At 39.0% G+C, this 24,161-nt stretch overlaps 1 protein-coding gene across 1 annotated transcript in view; it reads right to left on the minus strand.

Annotated features, from left to right (window-relative positions):
• ACSF2 (acyl-CoA synthetase family member 2) overlaps positions 1 to 22,167 on the minus strand; it is a 363,626-nt gene extending 341,459 nt beyond the window's left edge. Inside the window, exon 1 of the mRNA XM_053708837.1 lies at positions 21,999 to 22,167. Coding sequence (XP_053564812.1) covers positions 21,999 to 22,090 — 92 coding nt within the window. The 5' untranslated portion in view covers positions 22,091 to 22,167. The remainder of the gene's footprint in view (positions 1 to 21,998) is intronic.
• Between the last annotated feature and the right edge of the window lie 1,994 nt (positions 22,168 to 24,161).

Consider the following 24,161-nt stretch of genomic DNA (forward strand, 5'->3'; position numbering starts at 1 on the left):
ACAGATCAAGGAGGATAAGCAGAGAGAAGTGGCCTTTTGATTTTGCTGTAAATAGGTGATGGTAACCTTAACGATTGCGGTCTCTGTGGAGTGATGGGGACGAAATCCAGATTGCAGTGGGTTAAGGAGGGAGTTTAATGTAAGGAAATGGGATAGGTGTGCATATACTAGCTTTTCAAGAAGCTTTGAGGCAAGAGGGAGGAGGAAAATAGGGCGGTAGTTGGATGGGGAGGTTTTTCTTTGAGGATAGTTGTGACCAGTGCATGTTTCAGAGATGAGGGAAATATACCGGTGCTGTGGGAGAGGTTGAAAATGTGTGTGAGTATAGGGGAAAGGGTAGAAGAGAGGGGAGTAGCAGTGAGGGGATAGGGTCAAGGGGACAGGTGGTGAGAGCACAGTATAAGTGCAGACACTTCATCCTCAGTAACAGGGGAGAAAGAGCTAAGTTTATGGCTATGTGCGTTGTGGTTGATTGCGAGCATTTGAGGGGGTGAGAGAATGGAAGTATGTTGAGAGCTGATTTCGTTTCTGATGGAGTCGATTTTGTTATTGAGGTGGCTGGCAAAGTCTTAAACTGAGAGAGAAGTTGTATTAGGAGGTGGGGGTGGGCAGAGAAGACTATTGAAAGTGGAGAACACTTTCTGAACTCCAGTGTGGTACAGGGTAAAAGCATATTGCAGAAAAGGTAAGTCAGGGCTTATTTATTTTAAGTCTAGGTGCCAACCAAAATACTTAGGAGCCAGATTTTTTTTTCTGTTCTTTGATAAATATATACTGTATGTGTGTATATGTGTCTGTATGTGTGTGTGTGTATGTATGTGTGTGTGTATATGTGTCTGTATGTATGTGTGTGTCTGTATGTATGTGTTTGTTTGTGTGTATACGTGTCTGTGTGTGTGTATATGTGTCTGTATGTATGTGTTTGTGTGCATACGTGTCTGTGTGTGTGTATATGTGTCTGTATGTATGTGTTTGTGTGCATACGTGTCTGTGTGTGTATGTATGTATGTATGTATATGAGTCTGTGTGTATGTATGTATATGTGTCTGTGTGTATATATGTATATGTGTCTGTGTGTATATATGTATATGTGTCTGTGTGTATGTATGTATAAGTGTCTGTATGTATGTGTGTGTATGTGTATATGTGTGTGTATTTGTATATATGTGTGTATTTGTATATATATGTGTGTGTGTGTATATGTGTGTGTGTGTGTGTGTATGTGTATTTCAGTGACGTGCAGTGACGTCAGAGGCTGGTGAGGCAGTGGCTAGGATACGCCTTCATTCTTTAGATATCCTTTGTTGAAGAAATAGCAATGCACATGGATGAGCCAATCACATGAGGTATCTATGTGCAGCCACCAATCAGCAGCTACTGAGCATATTTAGATATGATTTTCAACAAAGGATATTAAAAGAATGACGAAAATTAGATATTAGATGTAAATTGGAAAGTTATTTAAAATTGCATGCTCTTTCTAAATCATGAAAGAAAACATATGGGTTTCATGTCCCTTTAAATGGTGTCTTGGAAAACTGGTCAACTTAGTAAACATCTGATTTTAGTCTAAAGGATTGTAACAGAAACTCTTGCCAGATAACAAAATGCTTGCTCTGATTATGAGATCTAGAAATCCATGCCCATTAAAATATGTTTAAAACATACTTTTTACTTTAATGCTGCAAATTATGCTTATAGATTCTTTCATTATTCAGTAAATATAAAAATGTCGATCCAGTGGCGGCTGGTGAAATTTAAAGATGGTGGGGCGCTTGACCCCACCCCTTTAAGTAAAGCCACACCATCAGATGGCACTACCAATTCATTAATTAAATAAATAAAAGGTAGACAGAAACACAGAAAAGCACTCGGGGGGGAGAGGGAGAGACGGGGGGAGAGAGACACAGAGGGTTAGAGAGAAAGAGAGAGAGACACAATCACACACAGAGGGTTAGAGAGAGAGAAAGAGAGAGACACAATCACACACAGAGGGTTAGAGAGAGAGAGAGACAGACAGACAAGCACACACAGAGGGTTAGAGAGAAAGAGAGACACAATCATACACAGAGGGTTAGAGAGAGAGAGACACAATCATACACAGAAGGTTAGAGAGAGAAAGAGAGACACAATTATACACAGAGGGTTAGAGAGAGAAAGAGAGACACAATCATACACAGAGGGTTAGAGCAGTGATTTTTAACCTTTTTTTTGCCGTGGCACACTTTTTTACATTAAAAAATCCTGTGGCACACCACCATCCCAAAATTTTTTAAAAAAATCACACATTGTAGCCTAATACAGCATATATATACACATACACACAAACACAGACATACTGTATGTATTGTGCTGTTATGCAATGCCTCCTACAAATTACCCCTGAACTGGGAGTGAAAAACAAGCAAAGTTTAAAAAATATGTCACACTGTTGTCAGTCTGCCGTGGCACACCTGAGGATCTCTCACGGCACACTAGTGTGCCACGGCACACTGGTTGAAAAACACTGGGTTAAAGAGAGAGAGAGACACACAATCATACACAGAGGGTTAGAGAGAGAGAGAAAGAGAGAGAGACACAATCATACACAGAAGGTTAGAGAGAGAGAGAGAAAGAGAGAGAGACACAATCATACACAGAGGGTTAGAGAAAGAGAGAGAGAGAGAGAGAGAGAGAGAAAGAAAGAAAGAGAGAGACACAATCACACACAGAGAGAAATTGAGAGAGACACAATCACACACAGAGGGTGAGAGAGAGAGAGAGAGAGAGAGAGAGAAAAAGAGAGACACAATCATACAGAGGGTTAGAGAGAGAAAGAGAGACACAATCATACACAGAGGGTTAGAGAGAGAGAGAGAGAGAGAGAGAGAGAGAAAGAGACACAATCATACACAGAGGGTGAGAGAGAGACGCACACAATCACACACACAGAGGGTTAGAGAGAGAGAGAGAGAGAGAGAGAGACAAAATCACACACAGAGGGTGAGAGAGAGAGAGAGAGAGAGAGAGAGAGAGAGAGACAAAATCACACACAGAGGGAGAGAGAGAGAGAGAGAGAGAGACACAATCACACACAGAGGGTGAGAGAGAGAGAGACAAAATCACACACAGAGGGTGAGAGAGAGAGAGAGAGAGAGAGAGAGAGAGAGGGAGAGAGAGACACACACAATCACACACAGAGGGTGAGAGAGAGAGAGAGAGAGAGAGAGAGACAATCACACACAGAGGGTTAGAGAGAGAAAGAGAGAGAGAGAGAGAGACACAATCACACACAGAGGGTGAGAGAGAGAAAGAGAGAGACACAATCACACACAGAGGGTGAGAGAGAGACACAATCACACACAGAGGGTTAGAGAGAGAGAAAGAGAGAGAGAGAGACACAATCACACACAGAGGGTTAGAGAGAGAGAGAAAGAGAGAGAGACACAATCACACACATAGGGTGGGAGAGAGAGAAAGAGAGAGACACAATCACACACAGAGGGTGAGAGAGAGAGAGAGACACGCACACACACACACAAGGGGGGGAGAGGGACCACTGCATTTTTAAGTAATAAAACAGCAGAGCTACAGAGAGTTCAGAAAGTGAGACTATAAACTAGTGTGAAGTACAGAGGCAAGCTGCTAAGGTAGTGGGTGGGTGTACATTTTGAGTAAACAAAATACAAATACGATCCTTAAACTGCTGTAAAAGAGTAAAAAACAAAAAACACTAAACCACATTCATTGAATTATAATTTTTACTAACAGAATCCCTTTCAGCAAAATCTAAGGTTGCAGAACTTACTTCAATAAAAACATAATTTATGCTTACCTGATAAATTCCTTTCTTCTGTTGTGTGATCAGTCCACGGGTCATCATTACTTCTGGGATATAACTCCTCCCCAACAGGAAATGCAAGAGGATTCACCCAGCAGAGCTGCATATAGCTCCTCCCCTCTACGTCAGTCCCAGTCATTCGACCAAGAATCAACGAGAAAGGAGTAACCAAGGGTGAAGTGGTGACTGGAGTATAATTTAAAAGATATTTACCTGCCTTAAAACAGGGCGGGCCGTGGACTGATCACACAACAGAAGAAAGGAATTTATCAGGTAAGCATAAATTATGTTTTCTTCTGTTATGTGTGATCAGTCCACGGGTCATCATTACTTCTGGGATACCAATACCAAAGCAAAAGTACACGGATGACGGGAGGGATAGGCAGGCTCATTATACAGAAGGAACCACTGCTTGAAGAACCTTTCTCCCAAAAATAGCCTCCGAAGAAGCAAAAGTGTCAAATTTGTAAAATTTGGAAAAAGTATGAAGCGAAGACCAAGTTGCAGCCTTGCAAATCTGTTCAACAGAGGCCTCATTCTTAAAGGCCCAAGTGGAAGCCACAGCTCTAGTGGAGTGAGCTGTAATTCTTTCAGGAGGCTGCTGTCCAGCAGTCTCATAGGCTAAACGTATTATGCTACGAAGCCAAAAAGAGAGAGAGGTAGCAGAAGCTTTTTGACCTCTCCTCTGTCCAGAGTAAACGACAAACAAGGAAGAAGTTTGGCGAAAATCTTTAGTTGCCTGCAAGTAGAACTTGAGGGCACGAACTACATCCAGATTGTGTAAAAGACGTTCCTTCTTTGAAGAAGGATTTGGACACAAGGATGGGACAACAATCTCTTGATTGATGTTCCTGTTAGTGACTACCTTAGGTAAGAACCCAGGTTTAGTACGCAGAACTACCTTGTCTGAGTGAAAAATCAGATAAGGGGAATCACAATGTAAGGCTGATAACTCAGAGACTCTTCGAGCCGAGGAAATAGCCATTAAAAACAGAACTTTCCAAGATAACATTTTTATATCAATGGAATGAAGGGGTTCAAACGGAACACCCTGTAAAACGTTAAGAACTAAGTTTAAACTCCATGGTGGAGCAACAGCTTTAAACACAGGCTTGATCCTAGCTAAAGCCTGACAAAAGGACTGGACGTCTGGATTTTCTGACAGACGTCTGTGTAACAAGATGGACAGAGCTGAAATCTGTCCCTTTAATGAACTAGCTGATAAACCCTTTTCTAAACCTTCTTGTAGAAAAGACAATATCCTAGCGATCCTAACCTTACTCCAGGAGTAACCTTTGGATTCGCACCAGTATAGGTATTTCCGCCATATTTTATGGTAAATCCTTCTGGTAACAGGCTTCCTAGCCTGAATCAGGGTATCAATAACCGACTCAGAAAAACCACGTTTTGATAAAATCAAGCGTTCAATTTCCAAGCAGTCAGCTTCAGAGAAGTTAGATTTTGATGTTTGAATGGACCCTGTATCAGAAGGTCCTGTCTTAGAGGTAGAGACCAAGGCGGACAGGACGACATGTCCACTAGATCTGCATACCAAGTCCTGCGTGGCCAAGCAGGTGCTATTAGAATTACTGATGCTCTCTCCTGTTTGATTTTGGCAATCAATCGAGGAAGCAGCGGGAAGGGTGGAAACACATAAGCCATCCTGAAGTTCCAAGGTGCTGTCAAAGCATCTATCAGAACTGCTCCCGGATCCCTGGATCTGGACCCGTAGCGAGGAAGTTTGGCGTTCTGGCGAGACGCCATGAGATCTATCTCTGGTTTGCCCCAACGTCGAAGTATTTGGGCAAAGACCTCCGGATGAAGTTCCCACTCCCCCGGATGAAAAGTCTGGCGACTCAAGAAATCCGCCTCCCAGTTCTCCACTCCCGGGATGTGGATTGCTGACAGGTGGCAAGAGTGAGACTCTGCCCAGCGAATTATCTTTGATACTTCCATCATTGCTAGGGAGCTTCTTGTCCCTCCCTGATGGTTGATGTAAGCTACAGTCGTGATGTTGTCCGACTGAAACCTGATGAACCCCCGAGTTATTAACTGGGGCCAAGCCAGAAGGGCATTGAGAACTGCTCTCAATTCCAGAATGTTTATTGGAAGGAGACTCTCCTCCTGATTCCATAGTCCCTGAGCCTTCAGAGAATTCCAGACAGCGCCCCAACCTAGTAGGCTGGCGTCTGTTGTTACAATTGTCCAGTCTGGCCTGCTGAATGGCATCCCCCTGGACAGGTGTGGCCGATAAAGCCACCATAGAAGAGAATTTCTGGTCTCTTGATTCAGATTCAGAGTAGGGGACAAATCTGAGTAATCCCCATTCCACTGACTTAGCATGCATAATTGCAGCGGTCTGAGGTGTAGGCGTGCAAAAGGTACTATGTCCATTGCCGCTACCATTAAGCCGATCACCTCCATGCATTGAGCTACTGACGGGTGTTGAATGGAATGAAGGACGCGGCATGCATTTTGAAGCTTTGTTAACCTGTCTTCTGTCAGGTAAATCTTCATTTCTACAGAATCTATAAGAGTCCCCACTAGTCGTTGGGTGCAAGAGAATGACTGGGACTGACGTAGAGGGGAGGAGCTATATGCAGCTCTGCTGGGTGAATCCTCTTGCATTTCCTGTTGGGGAGGAGTTATATCCCAGAAGTAATGATGACCCGTGGACTGATCACACATAACAGAAGAAATGTGGCTAAAACACTGCAAGTCTGCATCTCTTCCTGCTCTGTAAGGAAGTGACAGTGGAACATTCCACTGCACTTGGAGGGGAAGTAGAGAACTCTCTTTTTCACTTTAGCAAAGCTGGCAGCTTCACAGGACAGCAACAAAATAAATGAAAGTTGTTTTTTTCCGTTTTTGTTTTGTTTTATATGATTTAACATCCAGCCCCAACCCTAAGTTCCACTTACTAATGCCTCTCACTGGATTGGGTCGGCCCAAATAGGACTGCCTCAAATAAGCAGTTATGGGCCATGCAATGATCTTAACCACTTTCATCCAGTAGGTGGCGCAGCATGTTGTGTAATGGTGGACAGACCTGCTTGTGCCTCTCCATTGAACAACATGTAGCTGTGAAAAAAAATGCTGGGGAAAAAAATTGCATTTTTTTTTTTTTTTTTTTAAAGCCAATAAAAAAATATATATTTTTGCCCATATGAGAGGTGAAGCCCTGCCTCACCTGCCTCTAGTGACTGCACTGTATTTGTATATATACGTGTGAGTATATGTATGTGTATATATATATATATATATATATTTTTTTTTTTTTTTTAATACTAAAACAAGAAATGTGTGAGAAACTTATTCTCACACTTAGTTTCCCTGTATCCAGCACCAGATTCTAGGGATTAATAAACCAATAAACTAGTATTCCATATTTAGGACAATGTCCCTTTAAATTCCACAAAATTATATGCACAATAGTTGAAAAAATATATATATACACTTCACATTCAACCGTTAATAATAACGACAAAAAAGAGTTATCATTTGCAATATGTTTTATACTGAAATAACTTCAAGAAAAGAAAAAAACGGATTACACAGTAATATAAACACGAACGTGGGCCCACTTGTATACTAAATATTGGCCAATATTTTTAACTATAATTATGTCCATATGAAGATAATTATCCGTTTATTTTCAGATTTACTTGCTTGGATTATTATACTTTATATGTATCAACTTCATGAAGGTTGCAATATTTGTAGCCATTGAACGGGCTTATACTTTGGCTCGTGTAGATATAGTGTTGTCTGCGGTATTACATGAGAAGGTTATTCAACACTCTAGGAGTAGGATAAACAATTATTTGAATTTCTTAACAGCTGCAAAGTCCATTAGAATTGGCATTTATTATTCTGTTGCAGATATATAACATTGCGACGCCTCAAGGAATTATGGCTTCTAAGAATTATACTTCCGCTCACCTCGTTAGGCTGTCTTTGGCAACATTAATAGCAAAACAGTTTTTACCTTGATTGCAGCGTATCCTGATTCTCTGTGTGTGAAAAGTTACTCACTTGTCTTCTGCGTTTATGTTAATCCGACCCTCAACGAGTGGACCTTACTCAAAACCGCTTGATATTGTCCCGGTCTTTACTTTCCGTTATTCCGGCCTGTTCATGAGGGCTCAGCTGCAGCCCTCAGTTTGAATATCTCGCAGCTACGCGCGTTTCACCCTTACTGGATACTTGTTTAGGGCTTCATCCGGCTTCATTCTTACTGGTCCTAGTGCCGACCTTTTATTTGATTCTGAATTGTGCCGCCCTTAAGGTGAAATGGACATTTACATATTGCATTGATTTCCATTAAATATTGTGCATTATTTCTGAAGTGGAGTCCTTTACAGACACTTGTTGTTTTAACAACCATTATTTAATTTATTCATTAAATTTCAATATTCATTTGTTATTTTATGTATTTGGCAAAATACATTCATTTATGCACAATTCATCCAATATATAACATCATAATAGATGAAGAAAATATCCTTTTGTTTACAGTTTTCTTAAACACCATATATAAAAATATTCATTAACAGAGATTTAGTAATTTTTAATATTATCTTGAAATGTTTATTTCATGTATAATGTACATTTATGTTTTAATAAATGAATAATTCACTTTTCTACTTTCATTTTGGATTGGGTCAAAGATGAAATTCTTTTATTTATTTATACTTTCATCCTTATAATATTGTGTTAGTTTTTGGAGAGAGCTTAAAAGAACTGGTAAAATTTGTATTATTTAAGAGGAGATTCTTATATTTCAGGGGCTTTACTGTATGGTTCTTATTTTTAAAGGAAAGGAGCATAGTTTATCTCTTCATTTAATCCATAAGGTTTCAAAGCTTTGAGATCATATATCCATTTACATTCTTTTTGGAGCAATATATTATCCAGGTTGCCACCCCTTATTGATATTAAAATTTCTGGGATTAGAAAAAGTTGATATATTTCCTCATCGCTATTGTGAAATAACTTAGTCTTGCTACACTACTGGTTTTTACCTTATTGGATATGTCTCTTTTGTGTTCCTTGATCCTTTCTTTCAATTCACGATAGGTTTTGCCTACGTAATACATGGGGCAGCAACAAAAGACCAGATATATAATTCCCTCACTTTTACAATTAATTTTACCTTTTATTCTGTAACTTTGGCCATGATTATCTACAAAACATTTGCCTTGTTGCATATTGCTACATACTGAGCACTTATTGCATCTAAAGTTACCTTCCTTTGCTTGATACTTTAGTAACCAATAGCTTTTGGATGTATCTGTGTAGTGGCTTTGAACCAGTTTATCCTTGAGGTTCGGAGCTCTTCTAGCTGACATGAGAGGTCTATCACCCACAAAATTGACTATATCTTTCTCTAAGGTTAAAATTGGCCAATGTTTGTTTAATATGGTTCTAATGTCCTGCCATTTATTATTATAAGTAGAGATGAATCTGATCTTATTATCTTGACTTGTTTCTTTAATTTTATACAATATTTCTTCTCTATTTCTTTTAATGGCTGATACATATGCCTTCTTAAAGGGACAGTATACACTCATTTTCATATAACTGCATGTAATAGACACTACTATAAAGAATAAGATGCACAGATACTGATATAAAAATCCAGTATAAAACTGTTTAAAAACGTACTTAGAAGCTGTCAGTTTAGCTCTGTTGAAAAGGTAGCTGGAAAGCCCACTGCAAATGGGAAATAAGACACTCCCCCCTCCCCCTTCTTTTGCATATGAAAAGACCCTTTACACAAACAGCAGCAAGCTGGAGAAGGTAGCTGACAGTATTCACATAAAACTTTGGGGCTTGGTTAGGAGTCTGAAAATCAGATCAATGTTATTTAAAAATAAGCAAAACTATACATTTATTTAAAAAAAAACTTTATGGGCTATATAAATAGATCATCTACAAAACATTTATGCAAAGAAAAAAATAAGTGTATAATGTCCCTTTAAGTATATTATTGGAATATCCTCTGTTTTTAAATCTCTCTCTTAAGGAACCAGCTTCTTCTTTGAATTTAATCAAATCTGAACAATTTCTGCGATGTCTCAAATATTGTCCTTTTGGGATATTATTGATTAAGGAGGGGGGATGATGGCTGTCAGCCATTAATAGATTGTTCACTGCGGTCTTTTTTCTATAGGTACTAGTGAATATTTTATTGTTCTGTACATTAATCCTTAAATCCAGAAAGGTAATTTCTACTTTATTAAATTCATATGTAAATCTAAGGTTATAGTTATTGATGTTGATTTCTTTCATGAAATTTTTCAACATCACCTCTGATCCTGACCAGAATACTAGGATGTCATCTATGAAGCGAAGCCAGAGCTTTATATTACCCCCCCTGGCTTCCCCCATAGATGACATCCTTCTCCCACTTGCTTAAATATAAACAGGCATAGGTGGGGGCACAGCAAGTGCCCATCGCTGTACCCCTCACCTAGCGATGAGGAAATATTAAAATTTCTGGGATTAGAAAAAGTTGATATATCAATAAGGAGTGGCAACCTGGATAATATATTGCTCCAAAAAGAATGTAAATGGATATATGATCTCAAAGCTTTGAAACCTTATGGATTAAATGAAGAGATAAACTATGCTCCTTTCCTTTAAAAATAAGAACCATACAGTAAAGCCCCTGAAATATAAGAATCTCCTCTTAAATAATACAAATTTTACCAGTTCTTTTAAGCTCTCTCCAAAAACTAACACAATATTATAAGGATGAAAGTATAAATAAATAAAAGAATTTCATCTTTGACCCAATCCAAAATGAAAGTAGAAAAGTGAATTATTCATTTATTAAAACATAAATGTACATTATACATGAAATAAACATTTCAAGATAATATTAAAAATTACTAAATCTCTGTTAATGAATATTTTTATATATGGTGTTTAAGAAAACTGTAAACAAAAGGATTTTTTCTTCATCTATTATGATGTTATATATTGGATGAATTGTGCATAAATGAATGTATTTTGCCAAATACATAAAATAACAAATGAATATTGAAATTTAATGAATAAATTAAATAATGGTTGTTAAAACAACAAGTGTCTGTAAAGGACTCCACTTCAGAAATAATGCACAATATTTAATGGAAATCAATGCAATATGTAAATGTCCATTTCACCTTAAGGGCAGCACAATTCAGAATCAAATAAAAGGTCGGCACTAGGACCAGTAAGAATGAAGCCGGATGAAGCCCTAAACAAGTATCCAGTAAGGGTGAAACGCGCGTAGCTGCAAGATATTCAAAGCGGTTTTGAGTAAGGTCCACTCGTTGAGGGTCGGATTAACATAAACACAGAAGACAAGTGAGTAACTTTTCACACACGGAGAATCAGGATACGCTGCAATCAAGGTAAAAACTGTTTTGCTATTAATGTTGCCAAAGACAGCCTAACGAGGTGAGCGGAAGTATAATTCTTAGAAGCCATAATTCCTTGAGGCGTCGCAATGTTATATATCTGCAACAGAATAATAAATGCCAATTCTAATGGACTTTGCAGCTGTTAAGAAATTCAAATAATTGTTATCCTACTCCTAGAGTGTTGAATAACCTTCTCATGTAATACCGCAGACAACACTATATCTACACGAGCCAAAGTATAAGCCCGTTCAATGGCTACAAATATTGCAACCTTCATGAAGTTGATACATATAAAGTATAATAATCCAAGCAAGTAAATCTGAAAATAAACAGATAATTATCTTCATATGGACATAATTATAGTTAAAAATATTGGGCCCACGTTCGTGTTTATATTACTGTGTAATCCGTTTTTTTTCTTTTCTTGAAGTTATTTCAGTATAAAACATATTGCAAATGATAACTCTTTTTTGTCGTTATTATTAACGGTTGAATGTGAAGTGTATATATATATTTTTTTCAACTATTGTGCATATAATTTTGTGGAATTTAAAGGGTCATTGTCCTAAATATGGAATACTCGTTTATTGGTTTATTAATCCCTAGAATCTGGTGCTGGATACAGGGAAACTAAGTGTGAGAATAAGTTTCTCACACATTTCTTGTTTTAGTATTAAATTCAATATCCCTTTTCCCTCCGTGCACAGGGTGGTTCTAATATTAACTTATAAGTCAGACCACTCAAATGATTTAGTGCAATAATCAGATGAAGTGGTGCGAACCAAAACACAACAAAATATATATATATATATATATTAGAGCTGCAACAACTAATCGTCATAAGCGATAATAATCGATTATGAAAATAGTTGTCAACGAATCTCATAATCGATTAGTTGGTTTGCAATTAGTTGGTCTGTGCACAACACCAGCTGCTTTACTCCAATTAACTCCTGCATATGGTATTGTGTTTTATGGTTATGTCCTTAGCCTAAAGGACGTCTACAGACGTCTACTTTTCACTTTTTCAGGACAGTATACGTTTACAACTACCCCTGGCTTATGTGCAACCCAGATATAATAGTCATCATTTGGATTGTTTATATTAAATCTGGTGATTTGGAACTATGCTTTTCATGATATAGTGCCAAGCTTGTTATTTGCACCTAGCCCCTAGATTGATGGGATTTATTTAAATTGATGTGCACTATTATCTGTTTGCAATTTTAGTGGATGCTTGCTATTGCTGATTATATGTACTGTATAAATAAATGTGTAAGGCTTTGTCCTGTTATTGATATACAGTCCTTAGCGCTTTTGATTTTGTTTTTTATAGTTTTTTTATATTTTTAATAAATTGTGATAATATGTACCAGTTCAACCTTTATAAGTATATATTCGTTATTTTTAGAGCGTACTAGATATTTCCCCTAATCTTATAGCTGGTTATTTACCATTGCATATAGATATTCTAGATATTTTTATGTTAAAATGAAGTCAAGGGTTACTTTATTGAGAGGCCCCTTGCCAAGGTAGAAAACACTTAGCATTGGTGAAGAGCTAACAAAGATAAATATCCCACTTTGGTGAAATTGGCAAAACCCTACTTATACAGGTATACCCCGCTCATACAGCGGGTTAGGGACCGGAGCCCCGCTGTAAAGTGAAAACCGCCTTAAAGTGAAACAAGGCAGTTTTAGCTTTCTTTTCACTTGCCAGTGTGTTTAAAAACTTGAAAACATGTTTGAACTAACATATATTAGGGGTGTAATAGTGCTATGTTTAGTTTAACACTAGCACATCACAATATTCAATTAGTATTCAATAGAAACTGTACCTGTAAAATAGTGACAATTACTGTAGTAAAACTTGCCAGACTATAACACTGAGACACAGATTGCACTGTAATGCTGTAAAAAGGGTGAATTGTGCATAACAAATGGTGCCAGTCACTTTTCTTGCAATCTCACAAAGATTACAGCACTGTTTCAAAATCCATGGAGGTTGAACTTCAGCTCCTCAAAGCGCTGTATTAGCGAAGCGCTGTAAAGTGAAGCGCTGTAAAGTGAAGTATACCTGTACACCTCAACAGCCTTTTCTCTGCTGCAGGAAATATAGCTGTAAACAGAGAACCAGCCTTAGCCAGAAGCATGTGGACATGTTGAGATTTTTGTATTTCAATGCAAAGTTTCTGAAAGAGTGAATAACAGAATGTTATTAACAGTGATAGTCTAACTCTTTCTAGTTCTACCGCTTTTCAAAGAGTTTGTGGTTTTGTTTTGTTTAATTATAAAACTGTGCTCTGCTGCTTAAAAATTGAAGAAACAGTTGTGTTAATGTAAAGTTTTAGTCTGAAGTTTATATTTGTAACACTCAGTATGTGGATTTTAATTAAAAACATAGGCCTAGATTTGGAGTTTGGCGTTAGCCGTGAAAACCAGCGTTAGAGGCTCCCAACGCTGGTTTTAGGCTAACTCCGGTATTTGGAGTCACTCAAAATAGGGTCTAACGCTCACTTTTCAGCCGCGACTTTTCCATACCGCAGATCCCCTTACGTAAATTGCGTATCCTATCTTTTCAATGGGATCTTTCTAACTCCGGTATTTAGAGTCGTGTCTGGAGTGAGCGTTAGACATCTAACGACAAAACTCCAGCCGCAGGAAAAAAGTCAGTAGTTAAGAGCTTTTTGGGCTAACGCCGGTTCATAAAGCTCTTAACTACTGTACTCTAAAGTACACTAACACCCATAAACTACCTATGTACCCCTAAACCGAGGTCCCCCCACATCGCCGCCACTCGATTAAATTTTTTTAACCCCTAATCTGCCGACCGCCACCTACGTTATACTTATGTACCCCTAATCTGCTGCCCCTAACACCGCCGACCCCTGTATTATATTTATTAACCCCTAATCTGCCCCCCACAACGTCGCCGCCAGCTACCTACAATAATTAACCCCTAATCTGCCGACCGCAAAGCGCCGCCACCTACGTTATCCTTATGTACCCCTAATCTGCTGCCCCTAACACCGCCGACCCCTATATTATATTTATTAACCCCTAATCTGCCCCCCTCAACGTCGCCTCCACCTGCCTACACTTATTAACCCCTAATCTGCCGAGCGGACCGCACCGCTACTATAATAAAGTTATTAACCCCTAATCCGCCTCACTAACCCTATAATAAATAGTATTAACCCCTAATCTGCCCTCCCTAACATCGCCGACACCTAACTTCAATTATTAACCCCTAATCTGCCGACCGGAGCTCACCGCTATTCTAATAAATGGATTAACCCCTAAAGCTAAGTCTAACCCTAACACTAACACCCCCCTAAATTAAATATAATTTAAATCTAACGAAATTAATTAACTCTTATTAAATAAATTATTCCTATTTAAAGCTAAATACTTACCTGTAAAATAAACCCTAATATAGCTACAATATAAATTATAATTACATTGTAGCTATTTTAGGATTAATATTTATTTTACAGGCAACTTTGTAATTATTTTAACCAGGTACAATAGCTATTAAATAGTTAAGAACTATTTAATAGCTAAAATAGTTAAAATAATAACAAAATTACCTGTAAAATAAATCCTAACCTAAGTTACAATTAAACCTAACACTATACTATCATTAAATTAATTAAATAAAATACCTACAATTACCTACAATTAAACCTAACACTACACTATCAATACATTAATTAAATACAATATCTACAAATAACTACAATGAAATAAACTAACTAAAGTACAAAAAATAAAAAAGAACTGTTACAAAAAATAAAAAAATATTTACAAACATAAGAAAAATATTACAACAATTTTAAACTAATTACACCTACTCTAAGCCCCCTAATAAAATAACAAAGACCCCCAAAATAACAAAATGCCCTACCCTATTCTAAATTACTACATTTCAAAGCTCTTTTACCTTACCAGCCCTGAACAGGGCCCTTTGCGGGGCATGCCCCAAGAAAATCAGCTCTTTTGCCTGAAAAAAAAAAACATGCAATACCCCCCCCCAACATTACAACCCACCACCCACATACCCCTAATCTAACCCAAACCCCCCTTAAATAAACCTTACACTAAGCCCCTGAAGATCTTCCTACCTTGTCTTCACCCTACCAGGTTCACCGATCCGTCCTGAAGAGCTCCTCCGATGTCCTGATCCAAGCCCAAGCGGGGGGCTGAAGAGGTCCATGATCCGGCTGAAGTCTTCATCCAAGCGGGAGCTGAAGAGGTCCATGATCCGGATGAAGTCTTCATCCAAGCGGGAGCTGAAAAGGTCCATGATCCGGATGAAGTCTTCTATCAACGGCATCTTCAATCTTCTTTCTTCCGGATCCATCTTGCAGACCTCCGACGCGAAACATCCTCTTCTCCCGACGCCTACTAGCCCAATGACGGTTCCTTTAAGGGACGTCATCCAAGATGGCGTCCCTCGAATTCCGATTGGCTGATAGGATTCTATCAGCCAATCGGAATTAAGGTAGGAATATTCTGATTGGCTGATGGAATCAGCCAATCAGAATCAAGATCAATCCGATTTGCTGATCCAATCAGCCAATCAGATTGAGCTTGCATTCTATTGGCTGATCGGAACAGCCAATAGAATGCAAGCTCAATCTGATTGGCTGATCGAATCAGCCAATCGGATTGAACTTGATTCTGATTGGCTGATTCCATCAGCCAATCAGAATATTCCTACCTTAATTCCGATTGGCTGAAAGTTTATTTCATTGTAGTTATTTGTAGATATTGTATTTAATTAATGTATTGATAGTGTAGTGTTAGGTTTAATTGTAGGTAGTTTATTTAATTAATTTAATGATAGTATAGTGTTAGGTTTAATTGTAACTTAGGTTAGGATTTATTTTACAGGTAATTTTGTTATTATTTTAACTATTTTAGCTATTAAATAGTTCTTAACTATTTAATAGCTATTGTACCTGGTTAAAATAATTACAAAGTTGCCTGTAAAATAAATATTAATCCTAAAATAGCTACAATGTAATTATAATTTATATTGTAGCTATATTAGGGTTTATTTTACAGGTAAGTATTTAGCTTTAAATAGGAATAATTTATTTAATAAGAGTTAATTAATTTCGTTAGATTTAAATTATATTTAATTTAGGGGGGTGTTAGTGTTAGGGTTAGAATTAGCTTTAGGGGTTAATCCATTTATTAGAATAGCGGTGAGCTCCGGTCGGCAGATTAGGGGTTAATAATTGAAGTTAGGTGTCGGCGATGTTAGGGAGGGCAGATTAGGGGTTAATACTATTTATTATAGGGTTAGTGAGGCGGATTAGGGGTTAATAACTTTATTATAGTAGCGGTGTGGTCCGCTCGGCAGATTAGGGGTTAATAAGTGTAGGCAGGTGGAGGCGACGTTGTGGGGGGCAGATTAGGGGTTAATAAATATAATATAGGGGTCGGCGGTGTTAGGGGCAGCAGATTAGGGGTACATAAGGATAACGTAGGTGGCGGCGCTTTGCGGTCGGCAGATTAGGGGTTAATTATTGTAGGTAGCTGGCGGCGACGTTGTGGGGGGCAGATTAGGGGTTAATAAATATAATATAGGGGTCGGCGGTGTTAGGGACAGCAGATTAGGGGTACATAGGGATAATGTAAGTAGCGGCGGTTTACGGAGCGGCAGATTAGGGGTTAAAAATAATATGCAGGGGTCAGCGATAGCGGGGGCGGCAGATTAGGGGTTAATAAGTGTAAGGTTAGGGGTGTTTAGACTCGGGGTACATGTTAGAGTGTTAGGTGCAGACGTAGGAAGTGTTTCCCCATAGCAAACAATGGGGCTGCGTTAGGAGCTGAACGCGGCTTTTTTGCAGGTGTTAGGTTTTTTTTCAGCTCAAACAGCCCCATTGTTTCCTATGGGGGAATCGTGCACGAGCACGTTTTTGAGGCTGGCCGCGTCCGTAAGCAACTCTGGTATCGAGAGTTGAAGCTGCGTTAAAAATGCTCTACGATCCTTTTTTGGAGCCTAAAACAGCCTTTTTGTGGACTCTCAATACCAGAGTTATTTTTATGGTGCGGCCAGAAAAAAGCCGGCGTTAGCTACGCGGGTCTTTACCGACAAAACTCCAAATCTAGGCCATAGAAAACTATTATTGATTCTCTTTTTATCCGATTAGTCGATTAATCGAAAAAATAATCGGCCGATTAATCGATTATGAAAATAATCGTTAGTTGCAGCCCTAATATATAATATATATATATATATATATATATATATATATATCTCCTTTAGGAGGCATATATTATACATCAGTAGTATGAGCATGGAACAACAGCCCCTCCAAAATAAGCATATAGACCCCAGCAGTACAGTAGAGCAGGCTCCCAGGCAGACTGACACTGTGGGAACGTACAGCAGACATCAGCGAGGCTTTACAACATGAACTTGTCCTCATGCACACCGAGTAAGGACAACAAACACAGCAACACCGGCTCCTCAGAGACACTGCAGAAATATTTTCACTAAAAACATCTCATTGCAGAAAATGAACAAAAAGTTCTGCCTCTGGGTCTTTCACTTATTCAGAGAGAACCAGGCTGTTTAACTTGTAAATTTTGCAAGGCAAATACTCATAATGAAAAACCCCAGTTCTTCTATGATATTGAAATTGAAGAATGTTTATGATTATATTTAAGATTACACATAGATCAGAGGATGTCATATATTTGACCAGGACACTAAAGGATCGGACATTAGGATATTTTAGAGAGATTGAGAATAAGGAACTTTCATCAAGTAAGACAAGACATTGTTTTTTAATTATCACAGAGCACCATCAGTTTAAACTGATTGATATTGACTAGGTTAACTTGGAAGCAACAGTGGGTTATTTAGATGCAATATTATTGCAACATGAAAATGCACAACTTAGATTAATTGTCTCCAACTGAAATAAATGAAGAATATGTGTTTACCTTATTTTTGTACAAAAATAAATCTTCTGTTCATGAATGATGAATGTTAATTCAAACCTTGTGTGGTAATACATATATCTAGATCTGGACAATTTATGTGCTTCTCATCTCTGGCTGAAGATCGTTTAAATATGAGTTCACCAAATATTGTTTCAGATTGTGCAAGTTGGTCTGATTACCTTGTATTTATGTAGAGGTGGTCTACAACTGACTGTTTAACTCCAGGAGAGTGTTAGAGAAAACTCTACCTTATCCTCTGCCCAAACTTGCCGAGAGTTTGGCTGATGGGTCAGCATTGAGAACACTACACCACAAGGTTTCCACAATTAACCAAAATAGCCACTATTTGCACTTTGTAAGAATTTGGTACATTGACATTTGCATGCATAAATAAAAAGAGAGAAGCGCTCAACCTGGGAACGAACAAAAGCATAATAGCTTGCTCTATGGCTAGTTACCACCCAAGAAGCAGCCTCTTTTTGCTCAACATGTGCCTTTCACAGAGAAGAACTTTCCTGAAGCATATCAGTCTGATCCTGACTTCACAGCACAGTCCAGCCCCGAAATACCAGGCAATCCCTCTCTGAACGAGAGAAATAGCAAAACCCCAGACGTACGTTTCGGCCTATTGTGGGCCTCGTCAGTGAGGTGCAGCCATATCCCTCTAGGCACACTGAGCAACGGGTCCACGTCTGGACATTTGCATGCAGCCTATTGAATCATAGAGGTTTCTACTCACAGCAATCATCTGCTGGACAGCCATGTGATTAGCAAATTTTATTTCCTCCTATATAAGAGTGAATTATGGATACAGCACACATTGGACACTTCTGGGTCAGATCTAACACTTGTTGAGGGAGTTACGCGTGGAACAGTTATACTGCTCTTTTACATACTATGCAGTTGTAATTAGTGATTTGTGCATAAACTGAGTTAATTTTGGATGTCCTATAAAGGGATCCCCTTGCAGTTATTTTATTTAGTGAGGTTATGGTTATTTGCACAAATATACACTATATGACCAGACGTACGTGGTCCACTTGACTATCACACCTATATGAGCTTGTTGGACATCCTGTTCCAAAACCTTGGGTATTAATATGGAGTTGGCCCGTCTTTGCAGCTATAGCAACTGCAACTCTTCTGGGAAGGCTTTCCTCAAGATTTTGGAGTTTCTTTTTGAGGAATTTGTGTCCATTCAGCCAAAAAAAGCATTTGTGAGGTCAGATACTGATGTTAAGGTCTGGATTGCAATCAGCATTCTAATTCTTACCAAAGGTGTTCAATAGGGTTGAGGCCAGGTCACTGTGCAAGCAAGCCACAAAAGTTCCTCCACATCAAACTATGTCTAAAATGTCTTTGTTTTCTATAGCATTAAGATAACTTTTCAATGGAACTAAGAGGCCAAGTCCAATCCTTGAGAAAATCCCCAGACCATTATCCCTCCCCCATCAAACTTTACAGTAAGCACTATGTATTCCAGTAGGTAGCGTTCTCCTAGTATCAACCACACATTCTTCCATCAGACTGCCAGATAGTGAAGCATGATTCATCACTCCAGAGAACACGTTCGCACTACTGCAGAGTCCAGTGGTGGTGTGCTTTACACCAGTCCAGTTGATGTTTTACATTGTGCATGTTAATGTGAGGCTTGTATACAGCTGCTCAGCCTTGGAAACCCAATTCATGAAGCACCTGATGAACAATTATTGTGCTGATGTTGCTTCCAGAAGCAGTTTGGAACTCTGTACCGAGTGATGCTACAGATGATAGGTGATTTGTACTCAATACACACTTCAGCACTTAGCAACCCTCCTCTATGAGTTTGTGTGGTCAACCACTTTGTGGCTGGGCTGTTACGCCAAGATGTTTCCACTTCACAGTATCCGCACTTAGGTCATGTAGGGCAAACATTTAATTAAGTGACATTCTATGACCGCGCCAAATTTAAAGTCACTGAGCTCTGCAGTATGACCTATTGTACGGTTAATGATAGTCTATGGAGATGTCATGACTATGTGTTAGATGTTCTGCACCTGTTAGCAATGGGTGTCGTTGAAACACTCAAACTCAATAATTAGTAGGGGTGTGCACATACATTTGGCCATATAGTGTATTTAATTATTTCAACTTTAAATTGGTGGGCAAAATTGTCAAATAAAGGTTCTGTAAAGTTTACAGAACATTTATTTGACTATTTCGCCCACCAATTTAATATCCTGAACCTAGAGAGTCATTCATTATAAATATATGCAGGACACCACTGAAACAGAGGGTCACGGAGGATGAAGACCACAAGAGAATCCCACAGAAAAGCGGCACTGTGGTCGCACACCACAGCATGTCCTAAAACATGAAGAGCCCATTACAATTGGTAGGAAAGATAGGCCTGGGCGAATTACCCAGAAGCACCAAGCAGTATCATGGCAAAAAGTCATGGTAAAGAATGCTTAGTATAAATATTGCTATGCAATCTTTACCTAACAGGCATAACTTATTTTATTATAACCAAAATTAGTGCATAAATTATATAAATTGTTCTACTTTTATGATCTGTCCCTCTGCCCCCCCCCTTTATTTATCTTACTCTATATATTAAACAGAATGTGCACCCCCTACTGTGGCAGCAGTGAATAGTTATACCAGCACTGATTCAATGTTTACAACTACAGAGGGTCAAGATGACCTGCGGGCAGATTAGCAGTCTGGAGTGGACCTGCATTTCAGGCAATGTGACATGCAGCACACTTTCTCATTGGAGGTGTTGGCTGCAATGTAAGAACATAAAAAAAAACAGGATTTCAAGGGGTTGGGCAGTTGGAACAAGAATCTGTAATTAATTTAAAAATACTTTGCTTTTTTTTTATTGCTTTCAAAAACAAAACTATTATTCAGTACTTTTATAAAACAGCTTATCCTTTGCTATTTAACCTATCTCTGAAAATCAGCCTGCAATCTCCTAACAGGTCACACGTGAGAAAGTATGTTCATATCAGAACACACCAAATGGGGTATGAACTGAATATGTACAAGTCTTCCACTCGCTCTCATTCCCTCTGTCACCTATGGTACCTTGTACATAGGACCACGCAGAATGGTGATATGGAGAACGAAGGGAGGGAGTGCCAGCCTTGCACATAATCACCTTTTACCCATGTGGTACAGGGGGTGACACAGGGGGACAAGTGAGTGATGTGTGAAAATGAGAGGAGAGCATAAAGCAAGTTTGGACATGCAGAAGAGGGGGGGGTGATTAGTGCAGGAGAGTGTGTGCGAAGGGAAAGGGGAGGGTAAAGGGCTCAGTGAGTTGGAGTAGACAGAGTTTGTGAGTGGGTTAGAGGAGATACACAGGGTTAATTATTCAGTGGACAGAGAGAGGAAAGTGATCTGGTTAGGTAAAAGGGTAGTTATAAGCATATGGGGAGTGGGTTGTGTGAGATGTAGTGTGGCATTGAGTATTGGGCTGGGACGTGTAAAGAAATAAGTGTATGAGCCTGGCAAGTAGAAGAGTGAGTTAATGCTATAAGTAATGGAGTTGTCACTGAGTGGGTCAGGCATAAATGTAATGAATCCTTCAGAGAGGTAACTATATGGGGCAGGTCAGTAAGTTGGACTAGGAGAGCGTGGGGTATTTGAAGGTGATCAATTACAGAGGTAAATGCATGGGGCAAGTAGAGCATTAAGGGCAATGGAACAATAGGCAATAGGTAAAGGGGTCAAAGGCGGTCACTTATTGGGTTAAGCATATGGAAGGGTGAGTGGGAGGGCGGGGATCAGGTAGAGGACTCGGCAGCTGCTCCTTACCTGCCCCGGTGGATACCCCGGTACCATGCTCTCGTGCATCCCGCCCTCAGTACTTCTGGGATCAGGACCTTAAACAGCACCGAGGGAGCCATGAGGACCTAGAGCGGACTAAGCTCCCAGCGAATCCCGCCTGTAGCAAAGATATTGTGTTCTGAACCCGTTTATTGGGCGGGGCGTTATGGAATGACGCCCATTGCAATACATTTACACGCTTAATGACTCCTCCCCTCTCGTTGTGGCCACGCCCGCTTTTTCTCTCAACAAGCTCTAGTATGAAAACTCACAGAGATTCTGAGCCTCAGAAGTTAGTTGCAGGCAGACCCGGGGCTGGGAGAGAAGGGCAAGTGGGCACTGAGCCCGGGCACAAAGCAGAGAGAGGAAGGTCACATAAGTACAGTGATCGTACAGCTTAACATAGTATCACTTAACTCAGAGAGGGAGATGGGCACAGTGAGGGGACAAAATTGTTTGGGGGCAGGGACAGTGTGAGAAAATAATGCCCACAGAGGAAGTGAATATCATGTTGTTTTTTTTCATTAACATCTCAAGTGCTTAAAGGGATATTCCGGCCAAAATGTAAACACACATAGATTAATTACATATTTGAATAGAAACATATTTGCAATATACAGGTATTGGCAACAATGCTTCTAGTAAAGGTTATCAATGTGCATATGTGAGGCATCCTAGATATTCTCAGTGCACCAGCATTGTAAATACTGCAACTGCTCAGAGTGCCAGTGGGGCTTGTATCATGTCAGCAATTAACAAATTGAGTTACCAGATGGTATAAGCACTTAGGTCTAAGCAAGTGCTGTGTCTAAAATGCTGGTGCACGGTGCATACTTAAATACACTTTTGAAATAGCTATAGCTTTTATTAGAAGCCATTTTGCTGATATATGTATATTGCAAAGCATGGTTCTATTCCAAACTGAAATGCATCCATGTGGATTATGATGCCCAACACCTTGCAACTGCTGAGCAGGACATAGTTAGTGTTGTGGCTCCCAGTGGAACTTATACACAGGTTCTATTTGAGAAGTGCAGTGAGCCAATCAGGATTGACAGTTGCATGACCCTCACAGTTTGTGTTTGAGAGCTGCAAGCAATGGTTGACTTTACCTATGTGCTTAACCCCTGCAGATTTAATGTTATGTTTATATTAGAGTGATCATGTATGTGGTCATTTTGTAAAGAACAATAAAACAAAAAAACACATTATGAACAGCATCATAATTTCTCAGGTGACTTTGGGAACAATTAGCTTAAAGGGATAGTCTATTTAAAATTAAACTTTCATGATTCAGATAGAGCAGCAACTTTCTAATTTACTCCTATTATCAATTTTTCTTCATTCTCTTGGTATCTTTATTTGAAAAAGCAAGAATGTAAGCATAGGAGCTGACCCAATTTTGGTTAAGAACCTGGGTAGTACTTTCTGATTAGTGTCTAAATGTAGCCACCAATCAGCAAGGGCTACCCAGGTTCTGAACCAAAAAAGGGCCGGCTCCTAAGCTTAAATTCAAATAAAGATAGAAAAAGAACGAAGAAAAAAACATAATAGGAGTAAATTAGAAAGTTGCTTAAAATCACATGCTCTACCAGAATCAGGAAAAGTTTAATTTTAACTACATTATTCCTTTAAAGGGATGTGTTTGATGTTAAAGGGACAGTCAACACTAAAATAGTGTTTGTTTAAAAAGATAGATAACGCCTTTACTACCCATTCCCCAGCTCTGCACAACCAACATTGTTATATTAATATACTTTATAACATCCAAACCTTTACATTTCTGCCTTTTTCTAAACCACTATAGACAGCCTCTTAATCACACACCTTTTTATTTGCTTTTCACAACAGAAGACTTAGTTCATGTGAGCCATATAGATAACATTGTGCTCATGTCCGTGGGTTGTGCACAATACAGCTAAAATGCAAGTCAATAGATAATAAATAAAAAGTCATGTGATCAGGGGGCTGTCTGCAGAGGCTTAGATACAAGGACATCACAGAGGTTAAAAGTATATTAATATGGGGGCGGAGCCAGCTGTTAACATGGCCGGACGTGTTTTCATGAAGCTCCTGGCTTTACATTTATGAATACAAAGCCCAACCGATGCAGGATGAGCCTAAGCTTCTAATAATCTAATATTCTCACAT

This window comes from Bombina bombina, chromosome 1 (genome assembly GCF_027579735.1).
Source record: "Bombina bombina isolate aBomBom1 chromosome 1, aBomBom1.pri, whole genome shotgun sequence".
Classification (NCBI taxonomy): Eukaryota; Metazoa; Chordata; class Amphibia; order Anura; family Bombinatoridae; genus Bombina; species Bombina bombina.